Source organism: Odocoileus virginianus, chromosome 1, assembly GCF_023699985.2.
Source record: "Odocoileus virginianus isolate 20LAN1187 ecotype Illinois chromosome 1, Ovbor_1.2, whole genome shotgun sequence".
NCBI lineage: Eukaryota > Metazoa > Chordata > Mammalia > Artiodactyla > Cervidae > Odocoileus > Odocoileus virginianus.
Genome location: NC_069674.1, coordinates 40,123,078 through 40,141,322, shown reverse-complemented (window position 1 = coordinate 40,141,322; position 18,245 = coordinate 40,123,078). Strand labels below are relative to the sequence as shown.

General features: G+C 45.5%; 1 protein-coding gene across 4 annotated transcripts in view; it reads right to left on the bottom strand.

Annotated features, from left to right (window-relative positions):
* Nucleotides 1-18,245, bottom strand: part of OGDH (oxoglutarate dehydrogenase) — a 66,982-nt gene that overhangs the window by 14,358 nt on the left and 34,379 nt on the right. For 2 of the 4 annotated variants that reach the window (XM_020893300.2, XM_020893299.2), the window contains exons 5-11: nt 16,710-16,754; nt 9,434-9,549; nt 6,278-6,432; nt 5,992-6,138; nt 5,395-5,485; nt 4,832-5,011; nt 593-721 (exon numbers count right to left, since the gene is read on the bottom strand). In XM_020893300.2, coding sequence (XP_020748959.1) covers nt 593-721; nt 4,832-5,011; nt 5,395-5,485; nt 5,992-6,138; nt 6,278-6,432; nt 9,434-9,549; nt 16,710-16,754 — 863 coding nt within the window. The remainder of the gene's footprint in view (nt 1-592; nt 722-4,831; nt 5,012-5,394; nt 5,486-5,991; nt 6,139-6,277; nt 6,433-9,433; nt 9,550-16,709; nt 16,755-18,245) is intronic. The other 2 variants (XM_020893302.2, XM_020893301.2) reach the window with 1 other exon arrangement.

The following is an 18,245-nucleotide window of genomic DNA, read 5'->3' as shown; positions in this document are numbered from 1 at the left end:
CACAAGTTGGTGAGATGAACTCTTGGATGCATGGCACAGGAAATAACAGATATAAACTATGTTATATGTTTTAGAGTTGGGCAGAGATATTTACTTATAAGAATGTTCAATAAGCGTTATTTAAAACTGTGAAAAATGAGAATCTTAGTTAAAAGTCTAAAAAAAAAAAGTCTAACAACACAGCAATATGTTTTATGAAACAACCTATAATGTATATTGTCATCAAAATTAATATTTTAAGAGAATATGACATGAGAAAACACTGTGGTAAATAAGAAGTGGATGTAAAACTGTGCATATAGAACCCCAGTTTCTTAAGAAAGAAAAGCCATCCAAATGCTTGTGGGTCTAGTAGAAAATATTCTAAAATAATATCATGCTCTTAAAACAGCATAAATAACATCTCTCTACTTTAAAGAAAGTATCCTGTTTGTCCAAGTTTATTAATCAGAAAACAAAAAATGTACTAAATGATAAGATGTCCCTCTAAGTAAGACTGACATGAGCACAGAAGCCTCAGGACAAAGTCTAACTGCTGATGTGGCCTCCTTAGCCTTCCCTGCTGCAAAGATCCCGGGGCCACCAAGGTTACCTGGTTGTTGACAACCACGTGGACAGTGCCATGAGTCGTGTAAGACGGCAGGTCACTCAGGTGGAAGGTCTCGTAAACGATGCCCTGGCCAGCAAATGCGGCGTCCCCATGCAGAAGGATGGACATGACCTACAGACAGGCAAAGGAGAACCCAAATCTGACGTGGTCCTGGCCACCGTGTCCACAAGGCACGTGGGAGAGTACGTCATGATCCACTTTTCAAAAAATGATGTAGTATTTGTTTTTGGCTGAGCCGGGTCACTGCTGCTGTGTGGGCTTTTCTCCAGTTGGAGAGAGTGGGAGTGACTTTCTAGCTGTGGTGCACAGGCTTTTCACTGCGGTGGCGTTTCTTGTCGCAAAACACGGACTCTATGGCACAAGGGCTCAGCACTCACGACTCCTGGGCTCTAAAGCATAGGCTCAGTAGTTGGCACACAGGCTTAAATGCTCTGTGGCATGTGGGATATTCCTGGCCCAGGGACCGAACCCATGTCTCCTGCACTGCAAGTGGATTCTTTACCACTGAGCCACCAGGGAAGCCCCAAAATGATGTATTTTGAGGTCATTTAAAACTTAGAAAGAAAAGGGCAGGGAAGCACAAAGACCCCCGGGCCCCTCCCAGCCCCTCCCCCGTGATGTGTTCCAGGTGGTGCGCGCCATGTCCGCACAGCCACCACCCTACCACCATCTGCTGCAGAGCCAACGCCCACTGCCCAGAACCCACCACGCAGGGCCCTTTCATAAGGAAAGCAACGCTGGCCCAGAGCCCATCCTCCCCGGCCATGCAGACGTGCTCTCAGGACCACGCCTCTTCGGCTTCTCCGACCTGGAGCAGCCCCTTATCTCTCCCATCTCCACATTCTGGACAGGCCTTGGGCTCCAACCGTCCTTCGTGAACAGACTCAGGAACGGCGCATGCCATACCTGGGACACCCGAGGTGGCCTGCCCCATGTGAATGCAGATAGGTAGTTGTCCAGCTTTCTCCCTTTAAACTCACCATTTCCCCTCGGTAAGGAGCACAGTGAGGAGAACCTTTACATCCTGCTCCTCACCACACCCCCACCCACCCAGCAGCCTCCGTGGCACCTCCTGGATGCTTCCAGGTGTCACCCCTACCTTTATGCACTCGTGTTACGTAACAGTGTTCTCTGCTCAACCTTTATTTGTATTAATATGCGCTCACGAATTCCTGTTGTAATTCCTGTTGTAAAGCCCTGTTAATGGGCTGTAACTGACTAGTTTCAGTAGTTACTTTGACGCTTACATTGCCCCGGACTTGGTGTGGGAGCCCCATGCCGTCTAAACAGGTTCATGGTGGGGGTGGCTCCCCGCTTTCTGGCACAAGAGCTTCTCAGACTCCTGCCCAGCCCTGGAATCGGACATTTCTCTAAGGAGCCTGGTTCCTTCAGTGGAGGATCACATTTAAGACTATTTGTGTGCTCATCACTACTAGAACACCATCACTTCTAGGCTCTTTCAGCCCAGAGCCAAAAAATGGATACTCAGCTCACGTACAGAGATTTCTAAATTTATACACTGTGTAACTACAACACCTCCAACTCCAATCCTTTTTCTGTGCCTTCCTCCTTCCACATCTATAAACACCTCCTGCACCGTGAGACACCATTCGCACTGTCCTCAATACGTTACCTGCTGGCTTGGTGCCCCCGTGACCCTGCCACCCCTATTTGTTGATGCCCTCTTGCTGTGTGTCCTCAGCTCCTGTCACCTTCCTGGTTCTCATGCCAGGAAGGGAAGGTTCATGTGCTCTTCAGAGACAAAATCTAGATTCTTTTTGTAGCAGACCCCATGTGTCCTGCCATGGTGGCTGCGGGAGCGCTCTCTAGGACAGGCAGATATAGACACAAGTGTTGGGTTTGTACAGGGACCACCTCAGAGGACAGAAGCTTTGCCAGGTCCCAAACAATCAGGGGACCTAGCGCCCCTCCCTGATCACCAGGGTGCAAGCGGCTTCTCTGCAGAGCCTTCTCTATACAACCTCGGATTCCTGCCTTTGGGCACTTCAGGCTAGCCTCCCCTCTCTTCTCGCTATTTCTCTTGATCTTCTGGTGAAGCTGTACTGGGCCACCTGCCAGGCTACCTGTCGTCCCTGTAGTCTCCAGCATGCTACCGGCTGCTGAAATCATACTCCTACCTACTCCTTTCTGCCTGCAGCACTGGTGAGCTGTTTCCCCACATGAACGTCCCAAGGGCCAACCCTGAGCCAAGCTGGGGCAGGCTCAATCTTGCACCAGCTTACAGAACAACCTTGGCCACATTTATAGAAATTACATATTTTTTTTCTGAAACACTGAAGGTTATGTAACAAATACTCCAGCTTCCTGGGTTCTGGGTTTAACAGAAATCAGATAATTGCCTAGAGGTTTGGGATGAGTAGCAAGGACGGCAAGTGTGGAGGACTGGTGGGGTCTGACCCATCCACTGAGCAGGGCAAGGGTGGGTTCAGAGAGAGGGGTAAGGCTGGGGGCCTCTGGGCATGGGCCATTCACACCGGGCAGGGCACACCTGTAGACCGGGCACTCCCTCAGACAAGCACCTGGCGACCACATGGGGCTAACCAGCCTCTCCTGGCCTCACAGGATTGATTGCTGTGATCATCTGAAGCATGTTAGATATCCTCCATCGCTTTTGTCTAGTTATTTCATTACTTTTCAGGGTGTTTCCAGCATTCTGATCAAGCGATGCCTAAATGGCTGTGTGTCTGTAATTTATGAATGTGAATATCACATAATGTTTTCTGCCATCTTGTTCCCCTCCCCGGCCACAAAAGCCTGGGCAAGTGTCCCAGCCATGGACAGCAGAAATGCTGGAGGTGCCAGTCACTGATGCTGCCCTCCTCCCCATCCTTCCCCTGCCACAGTGTCACTGGTGGCCTCGGGGGCTGCACAGGAAGCCACTTTCTGCCTGTTTGGAGCTTCTGTGGCACCGTCCAGGCTACCAAGCCCAGGGAAGTAACTCTCATGTCCCAACATCCTCCCCACAGGCTATACGCTTTCTCTGTGGTACAGGAACTACTTCCTATTCCCAATGCCACCTCCGGCTGGGACCCCATTACCCTCAAACCATCCAAACACAGTATGAATAGAGTTACAGTGTCTTGAATTAAAGAACCTAGTAAACTAATAACTGGCTCCACCTCTAAAAAGTCTGAGGCTCACCAGGGCATCCTTCGGCCAGGCTGCCTCCCACCCACTTCCTCCCTGTTCTGCCCATAGCACCTCCCCCACCTGCCGCCATCTTTGTCCATCTTTCATCTCCAGGGAAATTCTTTTCTTCCCATCTACCTAAGTCCTGCTGTTTCTTTAATTAAATATGACAATTATCTGCTCTATCAATGAGAAGATTCGACTGCCTTTCATTCCACTTCCTTCCATACCCATGTATTCCTCTTCTGAAGTTCCTTACCAGTTAACCTGCAGCTTTATATCACAATGTGTATGTTCTATTAGCTTTCTCACATGTGACCCTGTTCCTAGGAAGAATAGATGCCTGAGAGCACGGTGGTGATGCTGACTTCAAACACGCCCCAGAATGCTCACACAGACACTACAAAAAGTTGATTTTCTTGATTGCTTGGCTTTGAGGTTGTCAATAGTAAGAACCATATAATTTGTAAAAGACAGACTTGTACTTTGAGATCAAACAAGGACAAACAGTTACAATCCATTGAGGATTTCTATATACCAGCAGGCTGGCTAATCAACATTAAGCATTCACCATCACATATCTGGAAAATGCTGGTACTAGGGCCATCCAAACCTGGAGCTATTCTCTACCTCTGTATTAGGACAATCCAGACCTTGAGCTGTTCTCCATCTCTAAACGGTGCCACCCTAATACTGACTGAGCCATCTCTCCTTCTATCTGTCAGCTTCATAATTCTTCCTTTAGGCTCACCCACACCTCCTCCTTAAGACCCTCTCCTCTTGTTCAATGACAAAACCTCTTTGACCAACATGATTATTTTGCAAGACTAGCTTCTCCACAGGTGTGGTGACAACAAAAGCAAACTACTCCCCATCTAGCCCTGGTGGTCACAACTTGGGAGGAAGCGTATCTGTAACTGGGACTGGTTTACTATTGCTACTCTTTGGAAGTTCACTCAGAACATTTTGCTCAATTTCGGAAATGTGAGGTCTGGGGCATGCCTGTGGCTGTGAGCCTGTCCTGGACTGTTTGGCCTCAGGACTGCCCCTGGCCAGCTCACGTTGTCTCACCTTCTTCCCCTCAGTGTCCCCGCAGTAAAACTGCTCAGCTTTGGTCTTGCCCATCACCACAGGATCAGCAGCCTCCAGGTGGGAAGGGTTTGCCACCAGCGACAGGGTGATGTTCCTGTCGGTCACACGGTTGATCCGCCGGTGATACATGCCCAGGTGGTACTTCACATCTCCAGAACCCTGCCGGCACAAACGGTGAGGCTTTCACCTAGGCAGGGAGATGCTTACTCTCTGTGACAGCCCTGTCCTGTGTTATTTCTACAACCAGAACTCTCATTCCTAGAAGGATGGGAGGGCTTGTTCCAGAATGGCTCCTCCCAGAGTACAAGGAGGAGGTCCCTCAACTAGAGGGCCACATCCCCACCCCTGGCGGGGAGAACTGTGGGGGCTGCCAGGCCTCTCATCTCTCTTTTCTCTGGGAGGTCAGCCACTGGCCACTTCCTTTTTCTGTGAGTGGTATAGAGGATCCTAGATCCCATAAGTCCTTCTGGAGAAATAAATGAAGTCAGGGTCTGGTGTGGGTTGGAGCTACGCTAGTTTCTAAAAGAAATCAGGTATCTCACCTCATCAGCTGCCTCCAGCTTTGAGTCGAACTGACAGAAAATCTGCTCCAGCTCCTTCCTGATGACGTTCGCAAGCACATTCAGTCTCCCCCTGGACACATAGAGGAGTGAGCAGGGTCTGAGCTGGGCCTTGGGCAGCAGGCAATGCTGTTTTATCCCCTTTCTCCCCTGAGGGACAGGCAGTGCCTCAGTCTGCAGCCCAAGAGGAGCTGAGACCATAGCTGATGGGGGACACTTAGCCTCTGCTTGCCTGGCATCCAAGGCCATGACGAGGTAGGAGGAAGAAAAGGAGAAAACAGAGAATGCTGCCAGCCTGCAGTGAATGCTCCATCCTCGGCCTCCTCAAGCTGAGGTCTCTGCTTTGTGTCATCAAGCCACCTTCCCTCTAGGTTAACCTCCCTCACCTATGATCCCAACACGGTCATGAGGCCAAGATGTCTGTCTACAACCACCTATGGCCTCAAGTGTGACTGTGACTGCCTAATGAGGGGTTGCTGTGACGATGGTCATCTGGGGGCAGGGATTAGGGTTACTGTATACCAGGCTTGCCCAGTGCCCCGCTTCTGTGCTCTGGACGCTCACGGGGCAGCCGGGTACCTGTGTGGCATCCCCATGATCACGTAGTCCACTCCGTTCTCACTGGACTTGTCAATGATGGTCTTGAGGGCAGGAATCAGCACCTCGCAGCCTTCCAGACCAAAGCGCTTCTCAGATGACCACTTCCGCTGCAGGAACTCCTCAAACCTGGACAGAAACTAAGCCACCCTGAAGAGGCATGTCAGCAGGGACAACCTTGCTCTCACAGAGCTGTGGCCACACCCCAAACCCACCCAACCCCATCAACAGAGTGTACCACACAGACGGGGCCAGCGCAGCCCTGTACCTGGTGGAGCGCACGAGCCGGGCCAGCAGGGTCCGCTTCTCCTCGTTGGTGAACTGCATGACCCCGGGTGTCTCGAATTTCTGCCGGATCCACTGGCACTGCTCCAGGTCATTGATGAACATGAATTCTACCCCAATGTGCTGGCAGTAGGCCATCTGTATTTAATGCACACACACACACACACACAATCAAGGGGATGTTCACCCAGGTATGTTGACTGCCCACTTAGCCAGAAGGTTGAGAGGAACAGGTGGCCTCCACTTCAGATGCAGCAGAGCTAGCATCCATGACCTGGGGCACCAGGCCTGGGCCCGCGACCTCCTCTCACTCTGAACTTGGCCATGAAATGCTTCCTCCACGTAGCATGGAGCCTAGTGGGCAGGGAGGGGAGAGTGAGAAGCCCTGCATCAAGGTATGTTCCTTTCATGGCGGGAGGACAGAATCACCGTCCTGGGGACAAGGAAGCTGCCGGGCAAGGCAGCTTCTCTGACCTCAAGGTCAGACTGTGCCCAGCACTGTGAGAAAAAAAGGCCCTGTGCCGCTGGTGGATATCATAGCTCAAAGGCCACTCAACTGTAGCGGGCTTTCAAATTCTACATTCTTCTTTTAACAATTGACTCCTCTTGGGGATATCGGGTTCTACAGAAGCATGACTGCACATATACAAAAGAAAGGGTCTTGAACAGAGCAGGCACTTCGTGACACCACTCACATGTCACAGCTGGGAAGGAGGCCGTGCGTCCTGTTGAAAGCATAGGGTGACTTGGGCAGTATGCATGCCAGGAAATCAGAGTGAGAGAAAATAGGAAAGGCACGGGAGAGTCGAGTGTCAGAGAGGCAGCCCTCTGGGAACCCCTCATGGGGACTGTGCTGAGCAGTCTCTGGCAGGGTACTGGGCTGAACTGGGGGCCCTCTCTCGTCTCTCCTGACACTGACCAGACAGAGGCACCTGCTGGGGAGCCATCTGGAGGGGCCCACACAGCCTTCCTGAGCCAAGTGATCAGCACTTCTCTCCCCTCATCACCTGCTGGCTGTCCTGGGTTCAGAATGAGGGGCCAACAGCAAACCCCAATCAGTGTTGGAATTAAAGAAGATATGCCCTGATGTGCCACTAAATCTTAATTAATATTTTGGCCATGCCACACAGCTTGTGATATCTCAGTTCTCCAACCAGGGATCAAACCGTGGCCACGGTAGTGACAGTGCTGAAGCCTAACCACTAAGTCACCAGGAAACACCCAACAGTAAGTTTTAGGGCCCACAAATGCCCTTACGTGCCTTTGCAGCAGCCATACCGACCAAGCGTGCTGGGTTCTGCTTGGTGGTTCTGTCTGTGACCCTCTTTGGCTTTCACAACTAACATGGAAACTGGCCAGCACGGTGTAGGGCAAAGATGCGCCTGGGATCCCAGTGGTGGGCCCAGACCTGACACCAGGTCCCTGCTTTCTTACTCTCACATTCTAGAGCAGGGGTGAGCACCTCTGCACCTTAGCTCTGTGATAATGAAACAAAGGGACATTTGCCTGAACTCAAATAAAGGCCAACCACAACACTCTCGCTATCACCCTAGCCAAGACATGAAAAGAGGAAATGGAGCTAGGAAAGACCTTGATGTTTAAGGTATTTTCACTAACCCCAAACCCTACTTCCCTGATGATACTTCACATGATAAACTGGGAACTTCTAAACTGGATGTACAAGAAGCCCAGGGATGGGGTGTGAGGGCCTGCCTACCCTGACTTCAGAGCCAGTGGGGATCACCACTCCCACCTGAGATGTATAGCTCCCTGATCTACCGAGCTGCAGAAGATGGCGTATTTCTGCACAAACACACTTGAGAAAGCACAGCCCAGACACAAAGTTTGTAAACATGAACCTGGAACCTTCCTCCATGAGCTTAAAATGGATGAGTCTTCCTTGGGACCCAAGTTTGAGCTGCAAGCCTAGTAGAGAGGAAAGGAAGGGGTGGAAGGAGATGGGAGGGGTGGGGAAGAGGGAGAAGGAAGAGAAAGGCAGAGGGAAGGGAGGGGGGAGGGGGGCTCCCTCCTCATCTTTATACATGGAGGCAGGAGAACCCTGCCCATGCTCCTTACGCCTGACTTATGTCTGATGGGGCAATATTTCCACTACTGAACAATTGAAAGCTCAAAGGAAACTATTAGGTCAAAAACAGTATGTTTCCATCATTACCAACATGAATTCAGCTATTAACTTGGAACACACAGTTACTGGGCTCCTGGATCATGTTTTGTCTTTCTTGTCTTGGCTCAGTCCCCAGGAGGGAAGGGCAGGGAGTTTTAGGTGCTGACTCTTAGCTTCTCTACCTTAGGAAGACAAGAAATTGCACTTGTTCTAAACTTTCAAAGAGCTACAAGTTGACTATTATGCCACGGGACCAAGACCACACTGAGTTCTGTCAGGTCACATAGCAGCCTAGTATATGCACATATCACGTGTAAACATACCTAACACACCATCGTCGGGTAACTTTACACAGTATCTGTAAACCATGGGAATGAGGTATTCCATGCTAGGATAAGTTGGAATGGGAGGCTTTCTTGGAAGAGCCCTGGACGTGGGGCCCTCTGGGGACAGGGGTGCTATGGCTGGGACCCCTGGAGTACAGGCCCAACTGTCCCACAAGAGCCCAACTCCTGGGCTCTGGCACTGACTGAAATGAGAGCTGAGCAGGGCTCTCTGCCCCTCTCAAATGCTGGGATCAGGACAAATGGAGACTCAGGACAAGCAGTCGCCTGCAAACACAGCTATGTATCCCAATCTCTAGGAGATTTGTAAAAATGCATATTTCCAGACTCCAAAACCAGAACTGATTCAATTGGTTGTGGGTGGGCCAGGGCTTTCCCTAGGTGTTTCTATTCAAGCAGGCTTGCAGATAGCAGTCTTTGTTTACCTAATGCTTTAGGACACAATTTTTTTAAGTCTTAGAAGCAAATTCTACCTTTTGTTTTTATGGTTGATTGTAAAAATACAAAAACATGGATTTTCATCAATAAAATAGCAAAAAAAAAAAAGCTTCTTCCCTTACATTAAAAAAATATATATAGGATCAAGGGAAAGAAAACCACTTAGTTTGGAGGCTTCCACAAGTTTTCGCAAGTTCCCTGGAGCTTTCGGGAAACAGCCCAGCTTTCTCACCTCCAGGCGTCGGATGATCTCTCGCAGAGGAAGAGCGGACTCCTGCCCTCCAATGAACGTGGTGGTGGGCAGGTGGAAGACCTTGTCCAGGTCAGACTCGTCCAGACCGTAGAATCCTGCGTGGGGGAGGAGAGAGGGGCACAGCCACACGGGGGCCACAGTTTAGGAAAAGGGGAAGGGACTCCCCAGAGGAGAGAAAAGAGAACAGAAAAATCATAAAACCTCTGTTATATGTGAAAATAAATACTATCTTATAGCCAGAGACACAAACTTTAGCAACAAACCAAGCTGAGTATATTACTGGCATCATAGGAAAATGAGAATAAAGTTCATATTACACATATATTAGTCCAGTGCACCAATTATTCATAATTTAGAAAAAAGTGTATTTCAAGGTCCCAAAGACACAAAGCAGTTTAGGTTTGAAAAGGCATTAGGTAAGTCAATCAGAAAGCAAATGAAAAATAGTTAAGGAGAAAATTCAAGTAGAAAATGAGGAACTGGATTAGAACTAGGTCACCTATGTCTTAATGGCAAGAACATTTGTTGGTGGTGAGTGACAGGAAGCTAGGAGACTGAGAAGTGAGGGACAGTCACCAAGAAGCCAAGGGGCCTGCAGGGAGAGCTGCCGGGCAGCAGGGCAGAGGCTCCCACAGCCATCTAATGAAGGATGGCACCTTCTCCTGGAAGAACTCCCAACTGCACATAAAGAAACATTCTCCAAACAGCACTTGGCATTCACAGATCTGATGCTTGTTCTCCCCAGTCCAATACTGACACACATGTACTGACTAATCACTAAAGAATTTACTGTATCACTGACTATCACCAAATCATCACTGCTCTCTGCTGAGCACCACAAGCATGGTGCCTCTCCACCTGAAAGCATATTTCAAGCTGATAAACACATGGTGCAGGGGCTTTTTACCAGGCATCACATGCTTGTTTCATGTTACAGTAATTATCAAAGGGGAAGAGACCTGAAGGAAAACTGTCAGGGGACACTACCTTAGGCACCATACCCCTAGAACACTGGCTGGAGTGAGGAAAGCTGCAGTTCACAATCCCAGACTTCATGAAACATGAAACTCTAACCGAGTACCCACAGTCTCCAACACCTGACTGCAAGATCAGACATTCTCCCATTTCTTGACCTAATTAAGTGTAAATAAGAAACACGGCCCAGTAAGGGACTCAAGCAGTTGCTTGCAAACACAGCTGTGTATCCAAGTCTCTGGGGAATCTGGGAGAGTTGTAAAAATGCACATTTCCAGGCTCTAATGCCAGACCCTGACTCAACTGGTCATGGGTGGGCCAGGAAGCTCCCTTTCCCAAGCTGGCTTGGGAATGACAACCTTTGTTCATCTAATGCTCTTGGGAATGACTACCTTGATTCAACTAATGCCCTTGGGAATGACTACCTTGATTCATCTAATGCCCTAGGATCCTTTTTAATTTTTTTAATTTTAAAAGCAAAAGCAAATTCTATTTTTCAACCGCTCCTCCCCCTTTCTAAAATTAAAACAAAAACAACCTAGTCTTTTCACCTTGGGGTGGTGGTAGTGATGGTTGAGTGGCTTGGTTACGCTATGCACCTGTTTCCTCCTGTTATTCTAATCAAGAATGAGGATGGATCATCACAAGGGTCTGATAAAGTGTGGCCCTGGCCATTCATAGCCCAGCTCTCAGCGTTTAGGAGGAAAACCAGAGTTACTTGGGGGGGCACTTTTCCTAGCTGGTGGAAACACTCAGCAGTGGGGGCTCAGGGAACCAGAGTATCCAAAGAGAGCATACTCTGTCGGGAACACTTTGATTGTGGAGTTAACCAGGTGACCTGTGTGTCCCAGAGCATGTGGGCTTGTTGTGGGGCCCTCAGCCTCACCATATGTGTGATGCTTCACTTCCCCAACCCTGAACTGATCATTCTTGGACTCAGTTACTTGGATCATTACTGAACTTCAAAGCTGCTAGCCCTGCTTCTGAGTTCCTCAGTCATTTGATAACTTAACAGATGTCGGCTTCTGGGAAGGTAGCATAGACATATTCCTATCTATTCTCCCACTAAGTGCAACTAAAAACCACAGATATTGCATACAAAACAAACGTAAGACAATGCCAAAGGGTGGAGTAAAAGGCAGATCATCCAAGGAGGTCCCTTGGGTTTCCTTTTGGGCTCCCATATCCCAGACCTGGAGCAAAGAACATGGAAATTTCTACCGGTGTAGATTTTAAAAAAGCCCCAATAAAAGCTGCTCTCTTTAAAGAACCAGGAGAAGGGCACCCTAGCAGAACAGAAAACTTCTAGACCATGACTGCTCTATTCCACCCAAACATACATAACACACTGCAGCTCCATCAACACCCATGCCAGGCTACAATGCACTCTGACCTCTGACCCTACTTAAAGCTTTCAAAGAAGGTCCAAGAGGAAGCCCAAATTTTCATTCTCTCTGGGACGGAATGCACTAGTCCATTCCCCTACCCCAAAGTCAACAGAGACTCTGGGGCCCAAAACACCCATTCCCATGGGGGAGTAACTAGGGGGGCCCCTCCCTACCATAGCAGTGTTCGGAGGCGCCCTGTTACAACAAACATTTAAACAAGATCCCAAGTCTTGTAATACCCAAAATGTCCTGGTTTCAATATTAAAAAAATCACTTATAACAAGGACCAGGAATATATCAGATTAAATGAGAAAAAATAATCGACAGGCACTAACCAAAATGACACAGATGTTAGAATTATCTAATTAGAATTATCTCCTTCTCAAGGAGTCATTATCAAATGATTCCAGTGAGCAATTAAAACATGACAGAGACATGAAAAAAATTAAGTCTCAGTGAAGAAAGTCTCTTCAAAAATTGAAGATACAAAGAAGAACCAAATGAGAAATTTTGAAATTGCAAAATATAATAAACCAAATGAAAACTCAGTATGGCATTAGCAGGGAACAGAGAATCAGTGAACCTAAAGGCAGAACAATAGAAATGAACCAATCTGAAGAATACAGAGAAAACAGACCAGGAAGAAAAAAGGGAACAAACTGCTGGGGACATGTGATGCTGTGACAAAAGATTTCAAAGTTGTGTTGATGAATCCCAGAAGAAGAAAAAGAGGGAGGCTGAAAACTTTTCAAATATGACAAAAGACTTAATCCACAGACTCAAGAAGCTCAGTGAACTCACAGAATAAAGCCAACGAAATCCATGTTGAAATATGTTACAATTAAACCTCTGAATTTAAAGATAGAAAAAATCTTGAAAGCAGCCAGAATATAGTGACACTTTGCCTAGAGGACAAAACAACTTAAATAACACTGGATTTCTCTACAGAAGTCATGGAAGCCAGAATTAAGTGGCATCACATATACCAAGAGCTGAAAAAAAGAACTGGTTCCCCAGAATCCTATATATAGTGATAATATCCTATAGAAATAAAGGGGAAATAAAAATATTTTCAAATGAAAAAAAAAAAACTAAGAGAATATGTCATCCTAAATGAATGGCTAAAAGAAGTTGTAAGCAGAAAGGAAATGAATATCAGAAGGAATGAGACAGGGGACTTTCCTGGTGGTCCAGTGGCTAAGACTGTGCTCCCCATGCAGGGGGCTTGGGTTCGACCCCTAGTTGGGGAACTAGATCCCATGTGCTGCAACTAAAGATTCCAAGTGTCACAACTAAGACCCAACACAGCCAAATAAATAAATTTTAAAAAATGAAGGAATGAGACAGGAGGAAGGAAGGAAGAATGTGGAACTAAAAAGTACAGACTCCTCTTCCTCCTGGGTCTTCTTAAGTATGTTTGACAATTGAAGCAAAATTTGTAATACTATCTGATGCTGTTCCGAATACATGTAGAGGAAATATTTAAGACAATTACATATTATATGTGGAGAGAATGAAGGGATATAAAGGGAGGCAAGTACACTTACATGAACTGGTAAAATGATGACATTATTAAATTGTGACAGGTTATGTATATGAAATATCATAGACCTACACAACCACTAAAAAGGCTAAAAGACACTACAAACACAAAGAGATATGACTGAAAGGATTTTATACAAATAAAAATGGAATTTTAAAGCATAGGTTTAAAAACCCAGAGGAAGTCAGGAAAAAGAAAACAAAGAAACGTAAAGGGACAAACAAATGAAGGAAAAAATGGTAGACTTAAGCCATAACATATCAATAGTTAAATATAAATGATCTAAATATATTACTCAGATGACAAAGATTGACAGTGAATTAAAAAAACAGGACCCAACTATATGCTTGTCTACAAGAAACTGACTTCTCTTTAATCAGTAATCTATAAGGTCTTACCATAAGGACTCAGAGAAAGAAGAAAAAAAAAAAAAGAAAACCAACACAAAGAAAGCAGAAGTAAAGAAATAATAATAAAAAAAAAATAGAAATAACCAAGATAAGAGCAGAAATCAATGAAATTGAAAATAGCAAAACAGAAAAATCAATGAAAGAGGTGATTGGTTCTTTGGAAAGATCAGTAATACTGACAAACCTGTAACAGGACTAACAAAGAAAGAAGACACAAATTACCAATATCAGAAATAAAACAGGGTATCACTATAGACCCTCCAGATACAAAAAAAGATACTAAGGGAATACTATGAACAACAGACACATTTGACAACTCAGATATAAACAAATCATTCTTAGAACAGCACAAACTGCTGTTATCTACCCAGTAAGAAACAGGCACTTTGAATGGCTCTGTAATTATTAAAGAAATTGAATTCATAAATATAAAAAGCTTCTGAAAAAGAAAACTCTAAACCCAGATGGTTTTGCTGGGGAATTCTACTGAATGTTTAAAGAAGAATTAATACCAATTCTACACAATTTCTTTCAGAAAAGAGTATAGGAAGAAAACTTCTCAACTTACTTTATGAAGTCAGAATTACCCTGTTACTAAGAACAAAGACAGTCAGAAAAAAAAATTATAGATCAATATCCCTTATGAATATAGATGCAGATATATATATATATATATATATATATATATATATATATCTTTGTGTATATGTCTACATACACATACAGATACAGCAATATGCAAAAAGAATTATATACTATGACCAATTGAGGTTTATTCCAGCAGAGTTTGGTTTAACATTTGAAAAAACAATCAATATAATCTACCATTGATCAGGAACAAAGCAAGGATATTCATTCCCATGACTCTTGTTCAACATAGTACTGGAAGATCCAATCAGGGCATTAGGCAAGAAAAGGAGATAAAAATGAGATGATCGTCTATCCAGAAAATCCTAAAGAATCTACCAAAAAAATAGAAGTCCTAGAATAAGTGAGCTTAGCAAGGACATAGGGTACTACATAAACACAATCAATAGCATTTCAAGATATTAGTAAAGAACAGGTGGACATTAAAATTTTCTTTTAAAAGGGAACTACTGACAGGTAAATCTAACAAAACATGTACAGAACCTGTATGCTGAAAACTACAAAAAGTTGATGAAAGAAATCAAAGATGATCTAAATAAATAAGATGTTCATGGACTGGAACACAACATAGTAAAGATGTTAATTCTAACATTGATCTATAGGTTTAACACAATTCTTATCAAAATGTAAGAGTTTTCATAAACCTAGACAAGTTTATTCTAAAATTTACAAGGAAAGAAATAGGCCTTTAGAACAGCCAAGGCAATTCTGAAAAAAAGGAAAATAAAGTTCAGCAGCTATAGTAATTAAGACGATGTGGCACTTGTGGGGAAAGACACTTATTAAGGGAAAGAATAGAGAACCCAGAAACAGACTTACCAAATAAGTCCAACTGATTTTTGACAAAAGTGTGAAAGTAATTCAAAGATAAGGAGAGACAAACTTTTCAGTTAATGGTGCTAGAGCGGTTGACATTCACAGGCCAAAAACAAACCAACCTTGATCTAAACTTATCTCATCCAAGAAATGAACTCAAATGGATCACAGACTTAAATGCTAAATGAAAACTATAAAACCTTTAGAAAAATACCAAGGAGAACATCTTCAGGATCTAGAACTAAGAAAAGAGTTCTTAAACTTGATATGAAAAGCACAATCCATAAAAAGGAACATTGATACACTGGACTTCAGAGTTTAAAACTTTTGCTCTGTAAAAGACCCTATTAGCCAAAGAACAGAAACTACACAAACGTCCTTCAATGAAAAATTGGTTAAAACAACTGTGGGACACCTATGGCAGGGAATGTTACTCAGCAAATAAGAAAAAACTGGTGTTAGAAAATCATGCTGATTGAAAAATACCAATTCCAAAATGTTACATATTGTGATTCGTAAAACATTCTTGAAATGACAAAACTATAGCAATGGAAAACAGAACAGTGGTTGCCAGGGGTCAAACATGGGGGGAGGGGATGGAAGGAGAGTGAGTGTGGCTACAAAGGGGCAGCTGAGGTGATGCAGACACTTGTGGCTTGACTGCTGTCAGTGTCAGCATCCTGGCGTGAGGTACAAGATGGTACCACTGGGGAAACTGGTTGAAAGGCACGTGAGAATGTCTCTCTTATTTTTCATATCTGTGTTTGAATCTACGATTATCTCAAAACAAAAAGTTTAATTAAAACTGGAGTCTCACAAATATTATCAGTAAGATGGAAGAAAACGAGAACTTCTGAGTTCCTGGCATGGAAGGAAGACTGGCCACTGGGGTGAGCCACAGCAGGCAGAGGACCCCTGGGGACCCCACTCTGGATTCTTCAAAGGGGCTCTGCCCAGAACCAAGGGTCACTAAGAATTCCTTACTTCATTAAGTAACTTTTTATCAGCTCTTTAAACATGGGAAGATCAAAAGAAAAACGGTGTCAAAAATGCCCAGGAAGCAGAATCTGAAAGAATCCAGAGTCCAGTCAAAGGCACAGGGCAGAACGTGGAGGAAAGGATGTGCCAACATGCAGAACGTAGTGTGGCCTCAGGTCCCCGCTGGCTACAGCAGGAGCTAGAGACAGCCTACGCTAAAGATGGAAGCTCAGCGAAGCGATGGTGAGACACATGTGAAGGTGAAAATGCTCTTCAGAACACAAATGGACAGAAGCAAAAATGACACGGTAAGTAGCTCTACCTGCTGGGTAACAGCTAAGTGATAGGAAAAACATATCTCAAAATAATGAACAAACTTCAAAACACTCGACAGAGTTGTGTCAACTTTCCCCAAATTGCATGCTGGGGAAAGTTGCATGTCCTGTTCAAATGAAGTCCTCAGCTCCAGAAAAGTGAAAGGCTCATTATTTTCATACCTCCTACTGTTAGCATTCGAAGTCGTTCCTTGAAAACTGCAAGATCTGAGAGGCAGAGTGGGATAGCATGGGTGAGCGCAGAGGGAAAAAGACAGGTGAGAGTTAGTTTTGGGAAAAAAAAAAAAAAAAAAACAACCCAAACACCCAAACCCTACACCACTGCAGTAACAGGTAGCACAAACACTGTCACAGACACAGACACTGAAGGAGAACAGGAGGTGGGTGGGTATGGTCTGAGAGTGACTTTGGTAAACATGGAAATGGTTCACGAACAGCTGGAATAAGGTGAATCTGAAGGAGGGAGAGGCTGCCTCCTGAAACTGAGAAGCCACTGCGTGGTGGTGGCCGAGACCTCCTCATGCTCCCATCCTGAACGAGTGGCTGACACAGAGCTCTCCTGGGAAGTTGAATCCACCCAGTCTAGACTGATTCCAGATGAAAAAACTGGGGAAAAGAAAATGGAGAAGCCTAGTTTTTAAGGCCCATTCCTCAGAACTGGAGCATCACGTGGCAGACTAGACCCTAAAGCTCAAGCTCCTTCTGGATTCTAAAGAGTGGAAGATGGGTCCTTGGACTCCCCTCTCGAGAAGGCAGAACCAGGATGGAGGAACTCGGCTGCTGAGAATGCAGGCCAAGAGCCACAGGCCTGCACAGTTGCACACACTCCTGCCCACACCTGGAAGCTTGCCTGCACTGGTTAAACTCAAGATGTTGATCTGGACACACAAAACACCTGCTGACCCTGCTTTCCTAGGTACGTGGGCCTGATGACCAAGGGGTCAGAGCATGGTCACCAGCACTGTGGCTGCTCCCGCCTTGGCAGTGCAGTAGCAGGCCAGCCAATGCATCCTTGGATGCTGATGGCAAGAACTCTGACTCAGAGATGACGCAGGGACGCCAGCTCTGAGTCAGTAAAGCCCTCCTCGCCCTCGAGGACAGTGAAAGACCACCAAAGACCTCAGAGCCAATGGCTCTTAAGACAATGGAACACCTGGGTTCTGCACAAAAGCAAGGATGCACTGCTTAAGGCAAGGATGAAGACTCTTCATTTATTCCTTTTAATCCTCAGAATCAAGACATAGGACCATCTCAAGCAGCCATCATTGCTGCCTACAGGACTCCCCCCAGCCTCAAAATGAACTGTGGATGCCTATCTGTTAAAGAAACCTAAAGGCAATATGATCAAAAGCTTATAACGGTTCACTCTGGGTACTGAGCATGTAGTTTTATCTGCACTTCTTGAGTATTTTAAAAATAAAATGTGAACAACAGACACAAACCAAAGGAAAGTCTTAACAGTAGATATTCTGGTTGTCACTTACAGACAGCACATGGGATTCCATGCACCTGAGCACTTTAAAATATTTTTTAAAATTACTTCTTGATGAGCACAAGACACTCTGCTAGAGAGACAGAGCAGCTGGGATTTGGCCAAGGTGTTTCCAAGGGAAATATAGTTGGCAAGAAGCAGGAATATGATGCTAGGCCTGGGTGTGTCTTGGTCTGCCAGCTCCTGGGCATACAGGAAGGAGGCCA